At 38.1% G+C, this 19,587-nt stretch overlaps 1 protein-coding gene across 1 annotated transcript; it reads right to left on the bottom strand.

Annotated features, from left to right (window-relative positions):
* Positions 1-2,538: 2,538 nt before the first annotated feature.
* Positions 2,539-19,264, bottom strand: TMEM121 (transmembrane protein 121). The gene is made up of 2 exons (XM_031952909.1): positions 18,613-19,264; positions 2,539-5,552 (listed from the first exon to the last, which is right to left on the bottom strand). Exon 2 carries the CDS (start codon positions 4,993-4,995, stop codon positions 4,018-4,020), a length of 978 nt encoding a protein of 325 aa, XP_031808769.1. The 5' UTR covers positions 4,996-5,552; positions 18,613-19,264; the 3' UTR covers positions 2,539-4,017.
* Positions 19,265-19,587: the final 323 nt, after the last annotated feature.

The raw sequence follows: 19,587 nt of genomic DNA, 5'->3' as shown, positions 1-19,587 counted from the left end.
GGAGAGGTCCAGAAAATAGGCCTACAAACCTGGAAGGACATTTCACAAGTGGTCTGTACGGCAGATTCTTGAGACATCTCCAGAGATACAGACCAATAAAGAGTGATAAAGAGCTACACTAAGAATGAATCACTAGGGGTCAGTATTAGGTGATAGACTTGGGAGAAACCCTAGGACGGAATTTAAGTAGCTTATGAATTATTTAATAAAATCTTTGAGATCAGGTTTAATTTCTGAGATCCTGTACTGTTCTAAATCCTAAATCCTGTGAGTATTTCTGTATCTCTATTGCCCCCATGTGGATAACTAACTTCATAGTTCCCTGTAAATTCTGGTCAGGATTTAGTGTCCAGGATAGAAGGAAAGTGTTTTAGACCTCTGAGGCAAAAGAAGACTTCTTTCCAATCCAGAGACACCTTCTATCCCAAGACAAAGTAAATAAGTTGAATGACAGGATAGGACTTCCAGGGTATCGAGGTTTTATTAGACTAAATGAACCTTCAATTGCCTTAAAACTGTTTTTAGTCCTTCCTAATTGGGAGACTGGAAGAATTAATCTGGGTTTAGATAGGAACCTGGAATTGGAATAAGATGCAGAGGAAACTTCTTTAAAAGCTGTCTCCACGCACTGGGAGGAGAGGCCAGAAAATAGGCCTACAAACCTGGAAGGACATTTCACAAGTGGTCTGTACGGCAGATTCTTGAGACATCTCCAGAGATACAGACCAATAGAGAGTGATAAAGAGCTACACTAAGAATGAATCACTAGGGGTCAGTATTAGGTGATAGACTTGGGAGAAACCCTAGGACAGAATTTAAGTAGCTTATGAATTATTTAATAAAATCTTATTTCAGTGATGAGAATTAATTATAGAACCAATACTAGCTCAGTAACTGGTATACAGTAGGTGTTTTTTTGATTGATTAATTGATCAGAACCTAAGAGTCCTCTGACTCCAAACCTTATATTCTTTCCATTATACCAGGCTTCTCTTATCAAAACTCAGAAATTGAACTCTTCCCAGGTTCAGACTCTGATCTCTCACCAACAACTCAAGTATCCATGTAGACTTTGTCATGAAAATACCGTCTAGTGAGACTGCTTACTAGATAATTTCAGAAAGGAAATGGAGCCTAAAAACCAAAACTTCCCTTGCATAAGTTCTGGGTCCTCTCTATCAAAAAGAAAGTATGCCCTCTGGTGTCTACCCTGAGAAATAACTGAATCTTCTTCCCACATCACACCTCTACAGGGTAGGGAGCCATAAATTAGGGAAGTCAGGGATCAGTTACTGTTATTTTTGTCCTTCATTCCCAAAAAGGACCATGACATCAAGAATGACATCATGACTTGGAAGACAGTTGAATTTAATTGAAGGAGGGCTGTGTAATGTCAACAGCTTCACTTTCTTTTCTGGAATCATCTAGATCCAGTAGCAAAATATTTGAAGTAGGATGACTGAAGATGACCCCAGATGCAATAGGAAGCCTTGATTTTTTTTTAAGCCTTGACGTTTTTGAGCTAAGGTCTTTCCCAGGTCTCGGTTTATCTGAAGCAATGTCCATTCAGTGACTATGGCTAAATAAAAATGAGGCAAAGAACGGCCTCTTTTACCTAATCAAAAAATAGATAAAAATTCGGAAGTGGAAGACCCTCAGGTTTCTAGCCAAAACAGGTGTCCAGGAATGAATACAGGGAATGGTGGTATATGTTGGGATGTTGGATGTTAGAAAAAAATTACAGGTTTCTTGGTTCACGGGGAATCAGGAGAATATAGGCCATTCTTGCTCTGAACTGTCAGATCATAGAAAGGCAGGGCCTTTTCTCTATGTGGAAAAGGATAACCTCAGAACACTGACCCATTATCCAGAAAGAAATGATGCTCTGTCCTGGTCAGACCACATTTGGAGTATTATGTTTGGTTCTGGGTGCCACATTCTAAAAAAGTTCATTGATAAGCTAGAGTGAATTCAGAGAATAGTGAGTAGAATAGTGAGGGAACAGGGCACCAAACCATAAAGGATCAGTTGAAGAAACTGAGAAAGTTTACTTCAGAAGACTAGTAGGGGACGGGGTAAGAAACAAGGAAAGCTAGATTTAACAAGTATTTGAAGGGCTTATAGAAAACAGATTTGATTTGTTCTGCTTGATTACAGAAGGCAGAAATAGAAATAAGAGTAATAGTTGCTGGGGGGGAAGGGAAGAGGTAGGTTCCACAAAAAGAAAAATTTCCTAACAATCCAAAATATATACAAATGGAATAGGCTGCCTTGGGAGGTATGATTCTCATTACTGGAGTTCTTTAACCAAAAGTCTGGATGACTACTTGTCTGTAATGTTCTATATAAAGGGTCCTATTTGAGTACATGTTGATTAGAGATCTTCCATCTCCAAAGGGGTCTGTCTTTCTGCCTGCCTGCCTGTCTATCTGTCTCTGTCTCCCTCTCCCTCTTCCCTCTCCCTCCCTCCCTCCCTCCCTCCCTCTCTCTCTCTCTCTCTCTCTCTCTCTCTTACACACACACACACACACACACACACACACACACACTTTGCAACCATGTTCACAAGTGTCAGAGACAGGAAGGGAAACCCAAGCAAATTCCAATCCTCCTTGCACAGAATGTACAAAGGAGAATGCCTGGTCCTAAAATGGGGCTCCTAGACTCTGTCCAAGGTGGGTATTTGTTTGAGCATTCCATTCCATCATGTGACCCATGCATCTTCAGGTTGAAGGGAAGGTGAAATGGGGAAAAGAAAAGGACAAGACAAGAATATAAATATATCCTTCCTGCCAAGAGCTTAGGAATTCCACTGGATCTTCCCAATACTAGAGGATTGCAGTATCAGACTCTTGCTCTCATGTATCCCTTCACTACACTACATAGGGGAAAGAAAAGGCACCCTTGGGTTCAGTAATAAAGCCAGTACAAAGAAAAGCCTGAGTTGCTCAGTCTGGAGTCTGGTTCATTCTAGAGCAAAGAAACTCAGTCAATAACCAGAGTTGGGGATGTCTGAGATGGAGTCAGACTTCAGTCTCAAGCTATATTCTTTGGGGTTAAATGCTCAGGAGTCATTCAATAGCTTCCCAAGGGAAAGAGACTATTCAAGGGCCCTGTTCTGAATTCCTGGATTAGATCTCTTCAAACAGGTCAGAGATAGAAACAGGAATGAAGAATAGCATCCTAATTACTAAACATGAGAAAAGCTGGATGTAGGGACCATGAAACTTTTATATTTGTTGATGTATTCAGGAAAGGTTCAAGGCAGAGGGATAATATATACTGAGGGCTTTGGGAATGGGCATATCTAGTGTATATGGTGATATCTCATTAAGATGCAAACATCTCTCAGGAAAAGTAATAGTGACCCAGAGTAGACAAATTAGGAAATCCTAAAAACAAAGAAATAGGAAGCTATGTCTTTATGACCCCCATAGAGCCACTAATCATCAGTCCATACAGCCAATCCTTTCACATGCATCTCATATACTATGAGCCAATCTCCAAATCCCAGAAGTACTCTGGGATCTAAAATTATTGAAAACTGACTCTGAAGGCCCAATCGTTGAATAGAAAATCGTAAAGTCTTTAAAATGACAGATCACAAGCCTAAATTCAAGGAACGTGGGAAGCATTCTTATCCTCCCTTTGCCCTCTCTACCTAGCAAAGGGAGGATTCATTTCCAAGGCTACAGCTGAATTAGTATGGATTGAATTAAGTAGCCCTGACAATCCTTAAAACACCCTGGGAAGTTCTCTGACCCAGGGAGAGTGGTCCAGGGATTGGAGGATCCATTTGGTTTTCAGAGACACCCCAGATTATTCCTGAGATGAAGAGATCTCGGAGATCCCAGGCTGAGCCTGAGTGTAGGGAAGGTGGGAGCTCCTCCCATTCTGGCTCTGGCCCTGCTGTCCCATGCAAACCACATTTGATCCTTGCCCACCCACCAGTCCCTCCACAGATTCATGTGCCCAAGCTTCATCCACATGAGCAGGGGCCGTGGTAGGCAGTACCTGTCACGTATCCAGTGTGTCCCGAGTAGGGGAAGGCCCGTGGGGGACACCAGGGCCACTATGAATAGGTGGTGCATGAGGCACTGAGTTGTGCAGCAACTGGGGTGGTGGGGGTTGAGGTGGTTGCAATTCAAGGGCAAGTGCCCCATGAGGGGGTGGGAAGTCGCGAACCTGGCGCCGATACTCCAGGAAGGTACAGGTCTTAGTAGCCAATGCTACCACATTCTTTCCAATGAAGATAGTAGAGACTCGGCTGTCATGGAAGAGCACCATATTGGCAGCACGTACCAGGACAGTGACCACATTGACAGTGACCAGGCTGAGCACAGGATAGAGCATCATCTTTTGAGGGGAAATGTGCTCACCCTGCATACTGATCTCACTGAGTGACACACAGGGCAGAATAAGCAATAACATGTAGCAGTAGAAAAACATAAGGCCCTCGGCCCAAAGAGGCAGTCCTGTGCGTGGAGGCTCCCAAAGGTTTGCCTGAATGTCAAGCAGGTCAAGCAGATCCAGGGCAACCCAGAAAAGACGGCCACGCAGATCCTCCTTTTTGCGGAAAGTACGCACATACTCCATGCTGTCTAGGGCCACAAGCAGTAGGAAGAGGCCTGGTACACACACAGACAATAGAAGTGTCAGCGCCTTGCGTGCAACTGGATCAGCAGCACCACGCCGGGCAGCCTTGTAGTTCTGGAAAATGAAGTAAAGCTTGATCTGTAGCACGAAGATATAGAGGAACCAGAGGATCATGGCATAGCCACGCTTTGCAGTACGCACCTCAGCCCCGACCCACACAGCCACATAGCGCAGGACAAGCAAGAAGCACACATCGCCCACCAACACGATGATACACACGCCAATCTTCCGTGGGCCCTGGCTCTGCTCCACAAGATAGGCATCCATAAAGGCCATGCTACTCATGATGACCACTGTGGTCAGGCACACATGGCGCTTGTCTGGTGGTGGAAGCACCATGGTGAACCTTAGCTACCTCTTGGCCTCCCTTCTCTCTTCCAAGGACCTCACATTTGAGGGCCAAGGATGTAGAGCCTAAAGTCTGAAGTTGATTCTCCTAAGTCCCTGAAAACCTAGTCAACCCACCAAGTCCCTTCTGGAGCTTAAAGTCAACTTTCTCAACTTCTCAAGAGTATAAAGCTTTACCCTGAGGCCCTAAGACCTGTGGTCAGCCCCCTATTCAATTAAAAAAAAATAAAACCTGAGATAAACCAGAGATAAGAGACTTCTTCAACACAGCACATTCCAAGCATGCTCCAGGTGAAATTGGATCCAGCCCAAATGGAGAAGATTCCTTCACACTTTAGAGGATAAGAGACTTCTTCAGGAAGGGGGATGCAACTCTGTGGCTTCTTGTGCTAAGGGAAAATCTTCCTATACCAGGGGATGAAAATGAGATGAGGCCTGGGTGGAAGCACAACTATGCCCTGGAGCTTCTCTCTGGCCTTCCACCTGTCTGGTATTCAGCACTACTCCTTCGGCACACAGCTGGACCTTGTTCTGGGTCCAAGCCCCACCTGAGGAAAACCAGAAGAAACATGGTGATGACATCAGAGCACAGTCTTAGCTATACCAACCTGCCTTAGGAAGAAGGCAATCTCTGATTCTAATCCTTCCCTCAATCAGGGACCAGGGTCTCAGATGAAAACAGTCCTATTCTTCTAGATGAATTGTCAACAGAACAGACTCCCTAAATATGGGTTTTCTTCACTAATACCTTGTCAATATTCAATCCTCTATCTATACCCTAGTCATGCTCACATTCATCCCCCATAGCCTTAATTTCCCTCTATACCCCAGAGACTCCTCAGTGATTCAATCCCCTCTGTTCCCTCAAGCCCCACAGCTTTAGTCTCTTAAATCTGTCAATTCTCCTTCCTCCTTTCTACAAGCTTATAAAAGCAGACATCAGGGCTGAATTTTTCCTTCAACATTAGGTAGTCTTTATCTCCAAAAATATTCTCATAATGTCCCCATTATGTGTTACTTAATGGGTTTCAGACTCTGGGGAGTTCTGAAGGCTAACAGGAATCACATTAGAACTTGAAGCTGGTAGGCACATCATTTCATCCAAATTTTTCATTGTATAGAAATATGTTAACACCAGTCTCAAAAATATTTGTTTCCTTATTTAGAGTGGGAATTTCTAAATATAATTTTCCTTTTTTCTCATAGGCATTTTCTCAAATAATCATAAATACATGATTGACATGGTTGGCAATGATATCAACTTGCCTATTTTATTGTTTTATTTGCTACAATTATAACTGTCATTTTCATTGTTTACTACTGTATAGATCATATTTAATGACAATCACATTTATAATAATACTTTAAGATTTGTAGAATGCTTTACAAATAGTATTTCTTTGATCCTCATAAGTCCCCTGGAAGATAGGTACTATTACGCCCATTTTACAATGAGAAAAGTGAAGCAGTGGCCCAAGGTCACACAGCTAAATCAGTTGTGCAAAGCCAGTTTTGAATTCAGGTCTTCCTGACTTCAGATCTACTGCTCTATCCACTGGGCCCCCAAGCTCTCTAAATAAAAATTTAACCATAAATTTTATATTATTACTATTTTTATCATAGAGATTGAAAGGTTTAATAAGTATTATAAAGTTTTGAAATTAAAATTCATAGAAGTCTCCTGATTTTAGGAGTAGATTCAGAGAATAAAAATGAATATACTATAAAATTATTAAAAAGAAAAACTAAATGACTGAGTGGTATCAAAGTAATTCCTAGTAAGATAAGGGCTAAATAGACCAAGCAATGAATAAATAAATGAAATCTCCCAATCTATTGGATAGTACAAAAATGCCAGATGCACTGACAGGATTCAACACTTTTGATGTTCAGAAAATAAGGAAAAAATGACAAACAGAAAAGCTTAAACATGAGATCGCAACTGAAGAAGAAACTGAAAATTAAGATAGCACAAAGACACACATTTACAAGATTTCTAAGATGTTCACATAGTAAATAAAAGATGTTTAGAAACTGAAATAAAGTACCATCTTAATCACAAAAGATTTATTAAAAGTTCAAAAGTAAAATGCTATATTGAAACATCTGCTTAAGAAGGTTGAAGTACAGCTTGCTTCCAAGTCACTACAAAATGAGTGAAACATTAACTATCGCTATGTTCCAAGTACTATGCAGAGAGCTGAGGATTGGAATCTAAGACAGCTAGTGCCTAGCATAGAGAACTTATATTCTAATGAAACCACATACACATGTGTATGTGTATTTGTATGTATACATATATGTATGGGGATATGGAGTGGTGGTCAGGGGAGGGAATCATGATCTGGCATATGATTTCTTAAACTTTTTCTACTTGCAACTTTTTTCATGCAGGTATATAGGTATATAAAATAAGCATATAAATCAAATATTTACTGATAATAAATAAAATTTATTTAAAACAATTTGTGTTATACATTTAACTTATTACACATGAATGAAATGGATGCACTTGTTTGTTTTTACATAAAGAATTAAATCTTGGAGAAATATTTGATACTTTTTACTGTTGTCAAATTTTTCATGATTCCCACATTCATTTTACATGATCCCATATGGGATCGCAACTCATACTTTAAGAAGTTTTGCTCTAACAAGTCTCAAAGATAGAAAGTAAGCTATTAATACACTCTCTTAAACAAGCAATGGTACTGTTCGTACCACCTTCTAGGGGAAGGTGATGATAGTATACAGAATGGAATGTGGCCAATGTGAAGATGAGAACACCAGGTCCCGGGGAGTGCTAAACCAAATTACTTAACTCCTTTCAAGCATATCTTCTGATGGTCCATATCGGAAGGTGTAACAGCATGGAAGAATCCCTGACAAAGGTGCTCCATAGAGTAAAGAAAACATAGTGATATAAAGATCCAATAATTTTGCCTAGGACTGGGTCCTTTATTATAAAGAGAAAATCTATCAAGTTTAGAAATAGTAAGAAGCTTATGCTATTAAGCAACTTAGATACAAATGTGCAAAAAATCAATGGATAATAAAAAAAATTAGAAACATCCAATCTACTACAGATTAAGTTATAATGTTGTAGAAAAAGTAGTTACTCATTCAGCTAGATATAAACATTGCTGAATTATATGAAATGTTGCTTTGTACTTTTTGATATGTATAATCAGTACTTTACATTTATGCATTGCATTTAGTGTTACTTATTATCCATTGTCATCATATTTAAGTATTATCACTACCATAATATTGTATCTGTTCTCATTTAAAGCTGCCTGTCAAATGGTGCTTTGCACTATAAAAAAATTTATGTGGTATATGAATATAATAAATAGTATTAACATGTAATAATGCTATAAATATGTAATGAATCTGTATTTTCATATAGTATATAACATAGATTTGATATAAAGTGCTTCCCCCCAATTATTTTTCAAGAGATTGAAAAAAAAATTTTTACAGTGGGAAGAAATGTAACATCAATTTCAACAGCTTCTCTCACTGACTATATAAAACTATGGGACAACAAACAGAGAGCTGCCAAAGATTTGTGGACTATATGAAAGTCCCATACTATACACTACTAATATTTTATTCAAAAATAAATTCAGTAGGCACAAAAGATGATGAGCACTAAATCACATCACAAAACATGAAATTAAATATATTTAACAATCCAAGAAATGGCATTATTGATATGAAAGGCATTCTTGAATCAGTAGTCTCTATACAATCAGATCACTGATTTGTTAGAATGAAGATCAAAAATTAATGCAAAGTTAGAAGAATAAAAATATTCTTTTTTTACAATATTCAGTTAAAACCCATTTTGACATTTTAAAATGAATTACTAATATTAAAAATGGTACATAAACAAAGGAAACAGACAATACAAAAATTTCATACAGAAGTTCAATCAATGCAAAGCAATTGACCTAATGAAGAGATACAAAGAAACTGAAAAGAACTTAGTCAGAAAACATATATTTGAGTGTTTGTCATACTTGCCATATTGCAAGAAAGAGTAACACAAGTTTAGAATATAAACTCTTTTGTAAAATCTTCATGACAGAAGATTAAAAGCAGTGTGTCCCCATAAAACAGAAAGATGCATTGGCAAATAAAGCCAGTTTAAAGAAAACTTGGTAAGAGACCCAGCTAAGCAAAGTCATCTAAAGAAAATTAAAGCAGAAAGGATAACAGACAAAAGATGGAAATGCTCTAGAAAGATCTCATGAAAATAAAAGCTAGCATTTATAATGTGCTTTAAGATTTGCAAAGTGTTTTACAAATATCTCATTTTATCCTCATAATAAACCTGTGAGATAGGTGCTATTAGTAAATACTTCTTACAGATAATGAAAGGCAGATGGTAGGTAATATGCAGAGGGTCACATAACTAATAACTGTCTGAAGCAGTATTTGAACTAAATATTTTCCAACTCTTAAGTCCCTTATGCTACTAGCTACCTAGATTACTCTGGTAGAAAGAAAAAAGAAAGAAAGAAAAAGAGAAAGAAAAAAATATAAAAATATGTGTATTCTCAATAAATGCCCTAATTAAGAATGCTTTTGATATATGTGTACAGAATCTAATTTTTTTTCTAATTTTCTAATTGATTAATTATAATATTTTAATTTAGATGGGAAAGTAGGAATATACATTAGTTATTGCATCTGATGTTCTTCTATTAGTCATCCTTTAGGTACTAATAAGGCCTGAAATTTTCCCCCTGCTTTTGAAACCTCTTCATCAAACTTTTACAATTGTGTGATTCACACAAAAAGTATGGGGCAACTAGGTAGTAGAGCAGAGAGAGTGCTGGATTTCTGAGTTCAAATCTGGCCTCAAACATCACTTGGGGAGGAAGAGAGAGAGAGAGAGAGAGAGAGAGAGAGAGAGAGAGAGAGAGAGAGAGAGAGAAGAAAGGAAGGAAGGAAGGAAGGAAGGAAGGGAAAGAAAGAAAAGAGAAAAAAGAAAGAAGAAAAGGAAAAGAAAAGAAAGGAAAGGAAAAAGAAATTTGAGATGAACTTTGTTTCATCATCAAGTAAAGAGGAGTCACAACATTTTTATTCTGATATCAATTGTTCCAGATATATTTCTAAAAGAGAAAGAAATGCCACTAAGAACAAAGCCATTGAAAACCAAGTAGATTAGACTAAGCATACAAAAGAGAGATTTATACAAAAAGTTTTTTGTTGCTGTTTAGTCATATCTCCTTTTGAGTTTTCTTTGTAAAGATACTGGAGTGATTGGCCATTTTCCAGCTCATTTTACTGAGGAGAAAACTGAGGCAAACAGTGTTTAATGTCCAAGTGATGTTTGAGGCCAGATTTGAACTCAGAAATCCAGCACTCTCTCTGCTCTACTACCTAGCTGCCCCATACTTTTTGTGTGAATCACACAATTGTAAAAGTTTGATGAAGAGGTTTCAAAAGCAGGGGGAAAATTTCAGGCCTTATTAATACCAAAAAAATGACTAATAGAAGAACATCAGCAGCAATAACTAACGTATATTCCTACTTTCCCATCTAAATTAAAATGTTATGATTAATCAATTATAAAATTTTTTTAAAAATTAGATTCTGTACACATATATCAAAAGCATCCTTAATTAGGGCATTTATTGAGAATACGCATATTTTTACAAGTTGTTAACATAGTAACATGATTGAAAGATATATGGAATTTAAGATTCTATCATTTTTATTGTTTGTTGACTATAAAATAAGCTTTTGATTCAACAGAAGGAAATTCTGCTTTAAAAGGTGTCTTCCATGCACTAAAATTACTCATTTTTTTTCTTGAATAACCTAACAAATAACTTTGATAATTATCTGATAATTTATATCAGGCCAAATAAAAAACAGGCCAAAAATATATAAAAATTTTATTTTCTGTGTTTATCACCATCATAGAGAATCTCCAGAATAGTGACCAAGTTGAAGAATTCCCTCTAAAGAGTGAGGTCCTCTAGATGATCCTGTTTCAGACATTATTAGAAAATCTCCTGTAAGAAATCCACAACTAATCATAAGAGTATGGGCTAACAATTAATACGGGACTGGATTATGATGGATAACCTGGGGAATTCACCATCAGTATACATAACTTTGGGCAGACACTGTAAAAGAACAATTTGGGTTCAGAATTTTAAAAAGAGGATTAGAATAGACCAAAATGACTATGGGCAACTGCAAAATTGTTTCAATGAGTTTCTTCCTAAAGCAAAGGTCTGTCTGTGTAATATCATTTTTTCCCCTGGAATCATTGAAAAGGATTGGGAATCCTGTAGCACTCTATTCTGTGAAGAATTAAAGTTAAGTGCCATTCAGAGGGCAATGAAGAGATGCATGATAGATGGATTTTCTTGTCTTATTTCATAGACAGCATTTCTAGCACTATGTCAAATAAAAATGGACTTTGTTGCAATCACCCTTGATGTTATTGGAAAAGCATGTAATTACCTCTACTATATATAATGTTGACTTTTGGTTTTAGAAAGCTATTATTTGCCACATTAAGGAAAAGTCCATTTATTCCTTTTTTCTAGAGCCTTTAACAGAAATGTGCATTTTATTTAGCTAAAAGCTTTTTCTGAATCTATTGATATAATCATATAATTTTTATTAGTATTAATGTGGTCAATCATGTTTATAATAAATTATATAACTATACATAATCATGTTCATAAAATCTTGTATCAAATAGCATTCCTGGTATAAATCTAACTTAATAACATGTAATATTTGTAAGAGATATATTGCCATAGTCTCTGCTAATATTTTATTTACAATTTTTCATCAATATTTATTAGGAATATTGGTCTCTAATTTTTTCCTGTGATTTGACCCTCCTTGGTTCAAGAAAAAGTGTAAAAGTGTATGACAAGAGTGAAGAATCACTGTTGAGTAACCTATACTTTCGTGAAATCAAGAGAAATTGAGGAAGACCCCCAGAATATTAGTTAAACCCTGAAGAAAACTTATGGGAAGACATAGACAAGGATTACACAACATGGAGTACAATCCACGTGGTTGGAGACAATATACTCTCTGAAGAAATCATTGAGTTGCTTAAGTAAGCATTTTTGGTACCTACTATGGAAAAAAGCATTGGTTTTAAGGACAAAGACAAAATGAAATGTGATTTCTGACCTCAAAGAGTTTGCATTCTACTGGAGGAGTTTACATTTCATTTTCTGAACATGGATCATAATTAGAAATATGTTGAAGGTTATTTGTACACATCATATATCACCCATATATATGATCTTTCAGAGACCTTAATCATCTAGTATAACGAGGAGAACACTGATATAAAAATAGAAGGGTTTTTCTGTCAGGAAATAGTTTCAAATTATATATATTAAAAAAAAAAAAACCTACATTTCCCAAATGCTATTCAGCCATCTCTTTTCCTCTTACTCATTTCTGGGCCCAATTCATTGTCTACTGGCAATATTGATATTAATACTCAACAAACCAATCTTCTAACTGCCTACCTATACAATAGGCACTTTCAGCTATTTGTGTTGTCCAATATGGATTGTTTTAAATAAGCATATTTCTCTTTCAGGAAGTTATATAATACACCAGGCAGTTACCATAAATTGATGTCATTTATAAAACAGAGCTTCTAAAGGATCTCACCATCCCTCTTCCATTTAGACAATGGCTCACTTGATGTTAATAATCAAGAGATCACTATAAAAGAATATTATATGATTTATATATACCTTATACTATGTAAAATTTTCAATCAATACCTTGGATCAAGAATGTTTGTTAAATTTACAGATGATACAAAAAACTGGAAAAGATAAAAACGAGATGCCAAAGAACCTCAAAAGATGGAAATTTGGTAAAACTGATAAAAATAAATGTAAAAATCTTATGTTTACATTCAAAAAATCAAGTACAAGACAGGGAAGAGATGTTTAGACAAAAGTTTATGTGAAAAAGACCCAGAAATTTTAATGGATTACTAACTTCATTTCATGACATTGAAGTCAAATTTGCCACAGCAGTGAAAAGTCTAAAATGAAAAAAAAGTCTATTAACCTATATTTATCAAAAACACACTGTCCAGAAGGAGGAAAATAACATTCCTATAATTCTCTGGTCAGGAGGCCAAATCACATCGGAATCCCACAATCTACTTTGGGTGTCACAATTAGAAAGGATATTGACATGTTTCAATGCAACCAACAAATCATCAGTTAATTTTTTTAAATAACTACTCTAAACCAGCATTATGCTTGGCACTGGACAAAAGACAAAAAAGAAATAATTCCTTTATTCAAGGATGTGGGGAACAGAGAGATAATGTGAAGAACTTACAGGAATGTATGAATTCTTTTTCTGTATTTTATTATTTCTGTCTCCCCTATGACCTGTATAATATGTGCAGGCTCATATTTATTTGAGCCTTGGCCAGTTAGAAACATATTTACTTAACCTGAGCTGATGACATTTATTGGTATTTGACATTTATCGATATTTACTCTATTAGCTGGACCACTATCTGATTGATTAAGCCTGAAGGCCTGATTTTCTGTTTCCTAGAAATCAGGAGATTTCAGGGAAACAGAAACCTTCCATTCCAATCTCCCCAAATTAGATGCTTTTCCCTCCCCTCCTCAATGCTCTCTTACTTGTGATGTAATTTCTTGTATAAAAGCTATGTATCTTTACTACTTCTTTAGCCCTCCTACAGTGAGCTTTCTCTTTCTTATCTTGCGATGTAATGGCTCATCCTCCAGAGGTTTTCAATAAACAACTTTTCTGCTTTCTACTGAGTAATCTCCGAGTAATCATTTGGGTAAGGGTCTTCTACATCCCTCACAAGGAACTAACAATTCATCATAGGAGACAGGTACATATATAAGTTTATGCAAACTGTACAAAATAAACACACAAATACAAGACAATTATGGGTGGGGAGAAAGACACTAGTAGCTTGAAAGAACAAGAAAAATCTTATGTAGAAAATTAAATGAGCTAAGCTTTAAAGGAAAGGAGGAATTCTAATAGAGAGAAGAGAATGGAGTGAAATCCAGACAAAAGTAACTATAAAAAGGTATGGCAATAGGAGATGAGTGTTTTGTATAAGAAATGGGAAGGAAGCCAGTTTAGCTACACTACAGAGTTAATACAGAATAATATATAATAAGAAACAACAGGTTAGGAACCAGGTTTTTTGTTTTGTTTTTTTAAGATTCAGGACTGTATGTCTCAGTTTCTTTATTTGTAAACAGTATAACAGCACTAATACTTTCATGGAGTTGCTATAAGGAATCCCTTCGTAAACCTTAATTTTTAATGTTTTTAATAACTTTTTATTGACAGAACCCATGCCAGGGTAATTTTTTTACAACATTATCCCTTGCACTTACTTCTGTTCCGATTTTTCCCTCCCACCCTCCACCCCCTCCCCTAGATGGCAAGCAGTCCTATAAATGTTGAATATGTCGTAGTATATCCTAGATACAATGTATGTGTGTAGAACCAAACAGTTTTCTTGTTGCACAGGGAGAATTGGATTCAGAAGGTAAAAATAACCCGGGAAGTAAAACAAAAATGCAAACAGTTTACATTCATTTCCCAGTGTTTTTTTCTTTGGGTGTAGCTGCTTCTGTCCGTCACTGATCAATTGAAACCGAATTAGGTCTCTTTGTCAAAGAAATCCACTTCCATCAGATTACATCTTCATACAGTATCGTTGTTGACGTATATAATGATCTCCTGGTTCTGCTCATTTCACTCAGCATCAGTTCATGTAAGTCTCTCCAAGCTTCTCTGTATTCATCCTGCTGGTGATTTCTTACAGAACAATAATATTCCATAACATTCATATACCACAATTTACACAGCCATTCTCCAATTGATGGGCATCCATTCATTTTCCAGTTTCTAGCCACTACAAACAGGGCTGCCACAAACATTTTGGCACATACAGGTCCCTTTCCCTTCTTTAGTATCTCCTCGGGATATAAGCCCAGTAGTAGCACTGCTGGGTCAAAGGGTATGCCCAGTTTGATAACTTTTTGGGCATAATTCCAGATTGCTCTCCAAAATGGTTGGATTCGAGGAACCAGGTTTTGAAGAACTTTAAATGCCAATGATTGAATTTAACCCTAGAAGTTCGTTATCCACTGGAATTTATTGAGTAGTGGACCAAGATAGTAAGAAATGTCCTTTAGGAAAATCACTTTGATAGATGTATGATCAGAGGGAGAAGACACTTGAAAAAGGGAAACCAATTACGAAGCTAGAACAATATTCCAGAAGAAAGATGAAGACCTAAAGTAATAGCCATATGATCTTTTAAAAAGAAAATAGATGTGCTTGCCATCTGGGGGAGAGGGTGGAGGGAGGGAGGGGAAAACTTGGAACAGAAGTGAGTGCAAAGGATAATGTTGTAAAAAATTACCCTGGCATGGGTTCTGGCAATAAAAAGTTATAATTATGAAAAAAGAGTAAAAAAAAAAAACCTATCTGTGTATAGGTTTCAAAAACAAAAAGCTTTAATAAAAAAAAGAAAAGAAAAGAAAATAGATGTGAGATTTAGTATATAAGTAGAAAAAACAGGGATGAGAGTAAGGAGCTGAGGATTACTCCAAGGTTTTGACCCTGGCAATAGTAATGTATATAACAAAATTAGAAAAGTTCATAGAAGAGATGGGCAGGGAAGAAAGATGACTGTTTCAGACTTTGAGAGGCCCACAGAACATTGAGTTTGAAATATACAATATGTGGAAGAAGTGGAACTCAGTAGAGATATTAGGTCTGGATATATAGATCTGGGAATGAACTGAATAGAGATATTTCAACCCATTATCATCATCTCATAATGAGGTGACCAAGAAAGAGACTATAGAGAAAAAAGAGGACTGAGGACATGATGTCCCAGGAAGGAACTGAAAACTGAAAAACATGCTACATGAAGATCACTTGAAGGAATTAGGAGTGTTTAACTTAGAGAATACTTAAAAGAGTTTATGATAGTTACCTTCAGTTAACTAGAAGGGAAGTCAAATAGAAGAATGATTTAAATTGTTATGTTCTGTTCCTGAAGTCAAAAATAAGAGAAATCAGTGAAAAAGAGAGAGACAGATTTTATTCCATATAAGGGAAAATTTCCTAATAATCAACAGTCTAAAAGTGAAATGGATTTCCTTCTTAGTTTTTTAGCACTGTGTTATTTGCAGTATTCAAAAAAAGACTAAATGATAACTCATCTGAAATCCTCAGAGTCTTCTTCCAGCTTTACGAATCTGTGATTCTGTGATTCTATGACTTAAGGTGCAGGGAGAAAAAGAGCTTCACTCCTTCCCCTCTCCATGTATCTATTACACTCTATCATACATGCATTTAGCAACCACTTATTAAGCACTTAAAGTATCCAAAGCTGTGTGTACACATAACTGTGGCCGTGACTTTTGATCTATACACCTAACATGCAATCTTTCCCCTTTCTTCCTTATTCAGGGCTCACTCTTCCATTGATAGGCCTGTTGAGACTGAGCCAGAGAGAGTTATAATTGATATCCTTCCTCCACTGTTTGGTTTTCTCTGACCCCAGACCTGCAGGTCCTACTATCTGTAGGACCTCCTCCTCACTTATTCTCCTCACTTATAACTCAAAATCACTGATCTCAGGCTGTGGTCACATCATCAAAATATTATGAGCCAGTCACAAAGAAATCTTCTCACTCATTAAAACATCACTATTGGAAAGAGACTAGGAGAAGACTAGGTACCCCAGAGTGGAAAGGAACATGTAAAATTATTTTTCAAGTCTCCATCTTGAGGTCTTTTCTCTCACTTGTTTCTAACTTTTGGGAGCTAGATATCTTTCGCTCATGATGTTTTCTGCCTGCCCCTCTCTGTATCCCCTTTGAAATTTTATAATCTCTGAATTTCCTTGGCTCTCATTCTCTTTCCTCTGTTTCTTCTTTGGTCCCTGACTCTTTTTCTCTATATATCCTCCCTTTCTCTATTTTTGACCCTCCCTGCCCATCTCCTTCTATTTCTCTGTTTTTTTTTTAATCCCTTTTTTGTCCTTCTCAGGATTAGAAGATCATTTCCCAGAGGGAACTAGGTGGTGAAGTGAAAAGAGCACTGGCCCTGGAGACAAGAGGACCTGAGTTCAAATCTAAATCCAGACACTTAATACTGTGTGGCCCCGAGCAAGTCACTTAACCTCAATCATTTTGCAGCCAAAAAAAAAAAAAAAAGCAAGCAAAAAAAGAAATTTGCCTCTTTATTAAGTTCATTATATGTTTATGCCTAACTGAAATACTGCTTTTGCCTTAATTTAAGATATCTTGAGTCCCCTTTTCCTTCTAGTCCCCCAATTTTATCTTTTAATTGGCTCTGATATTTTCCTCATCTAAAACTCCTAGGTTTCCTCCTAATGTCCCTAGAACTCTACTTGTGAGGCCATGTTCCCCCAAAGGATTTGGGGAAAGGGGGTATAATAGTTTTGCCCCCTAAATCCTGGACTATAGTACCAAACCATTTTCTGCCTCCATCTCCTGGATACAGACTTTGTCACCCAGTTCCAAATACCCATTTTCTGCTTACCCTATTATCTTAGGCCCTTGCTTTCTAAACTCCAATCCTGTTCAGTCCTCCTGTGCTGGGACTGCATTCACAATTCAGACCAGGCCTGATTATCAATCCCTCCTCCACATTTCACATCCACTAGTCATGTTTACATTTAATATTCTAAGTATATTTTTCTTATTCCAATTAAATGTAAACTCTTTAAGGGAAGAGACTAAGTTATGTCTTCAGATTACCAGCACTTCACAGTGTCTAGCACCTAGCAGGTGTCTAATGCTTGTTGGATGTTAAAAAAAAAAATTGGTGACATCCAATTATTTGACCCCATTCTAATCTATGGATTATTGGAGTTTTTTATCCTCTTCTTTCTGCTGGCCTTCCCGTATACCAGTTCCATACAGACTTCCCTAGGAGAACTGCAACCCACAAGACTACAAGGGAAGAGAGGAGGTCTGATTGATGCTGCCCAGCACTCCCCCCCAAACTCCTGCCCCATGATAGCCAGATTGAAGACTGTGTTTCAGGTCTAGTGATAACCACTGCTGGAGCAGACCTTTGCGGGGTCTCCCAAAGCAGGCACCCCTAATTCCCTCAATCTGCATCTCCAATCGCTCCATCCTTCTCATCTCTGATCTACCCTATTGCTCTATACACCGCCCCCGATTCTTGGCCTAATTGCCCTCTCCTCTATTCCCAGCATTACTAATAGTTCTCCTACCTCTGATCCCCACTTCCCTCCATCTTTCTCATCTCTCCCTCATACCCACACCTTCCCCCTCTCTTTATCCAAGGCTCTGGATAAAAGCGGGGGGAGGGGAGTGGTTAAGCACTCAGAGGCACAGAGAGGACAGATGTAGCGAGGGTCCTCTCTTCGGGCCCAGGTCGACCCTTAACTCCCGATGCACAGTTCCCTGGCCCCGGGGATGGCCCGACTCATCCCCAACCCTTCCCAGACTCAGGCATGCCCTCCCCCCAGTCTCCTCTCCCTGGTCGGGCCGCGGCCCACCTCCCTACCAGACATCACCACTGTCCAGGTGCCGAATGGTGTGTTCTTCTGAAGCTCACGGCTCTCTCCAGGGAGGACACCGAGCGCGGGGTCCAGGGCCGGGCATCCAGCCCCAGTCCCAGTCCTAGCAGTGTTCCAGCAGCGGAGACTGGCCGGCAGGCAGGGGCGGCAGCGGTCCCAATCCTCGCTGGAGCTTGGACTGCGGCTCCTTCCTCCGCCCCTTTCCCCTCCCTTAGCACCTCCCTCCCGTTCCGTACCCTCCAAGGTGGAGCCCTCTTCCCCTCCTACCCTACTGCAAAATGCGCTCTCCTCGGGGGAGATAGCCACGCCCACTTTTAAGGTTGGGGGAAGGAAAGAGGGGGCAGACCTGGAATGGACAAAGAAAGGACCCCAGTGTCCGGACTGAACCCTAAACTCAGGCAACCTGGTCCCCCTCCCCCACACCTTCATCCTGTCCTGCCCCTCGGTCCAAGCTGGTTTCTAAGGCGACCCTGGCAGAGACGCTCCCGGGAACTATTTGGAGGAGACTGAAGATTCTCTCACTATCTTCCATCCGTGTCCTAAGGCCCTCCAGCCTTGGATGAGGATGCAGATTAAAGAGACTGAATCTTGGGGTTGTTCACCCACAAAACAGGAGCATACACACATTTCCTTTCAAAAAGACTCTAGTTTAAAAAATAAAAACACAAGTGTTATCTGTAAATACAGAGGAAGAAGAAACCAAGCCATTCTCCAATTGACAAATGGTCAAAAGATATGAACAGACAATTTTCAGATGATGAAATGGAAACTATTACCACTCATATGAAAGAGTGTTCCAAATCATTATTAATCAGAGAAATGCAAATTATGACAACTCTAAGATACCACTACACACCTGTCAGATTGGCTAAGATGACAGGAAAAAATAATGATGATTGTTGGAGGGGATGTGGGGAAAACTGGGACACTGATGCATTGTTGGTAGAGTTGTGAACGAATCC

The sequence above is a fragment of the Sarcophilus harrisii genome, chromosome 2 (assembly GCF_902635505.1).
Source record: "Sarcophilus harrisii chromosome 2, mSarHar1.11, whole genome shotgun sequence".
NCBI classification, from domain to species: Eukaryota; Metazoa; Chordata; class Mammalia; order Dasyuromorphia; family Dasyuridae; genus Sarcophilus; species Sarcophilus harrisii.
This window is presented reverse-complemented; position numbering and strand designations above follow the sequence as displayed.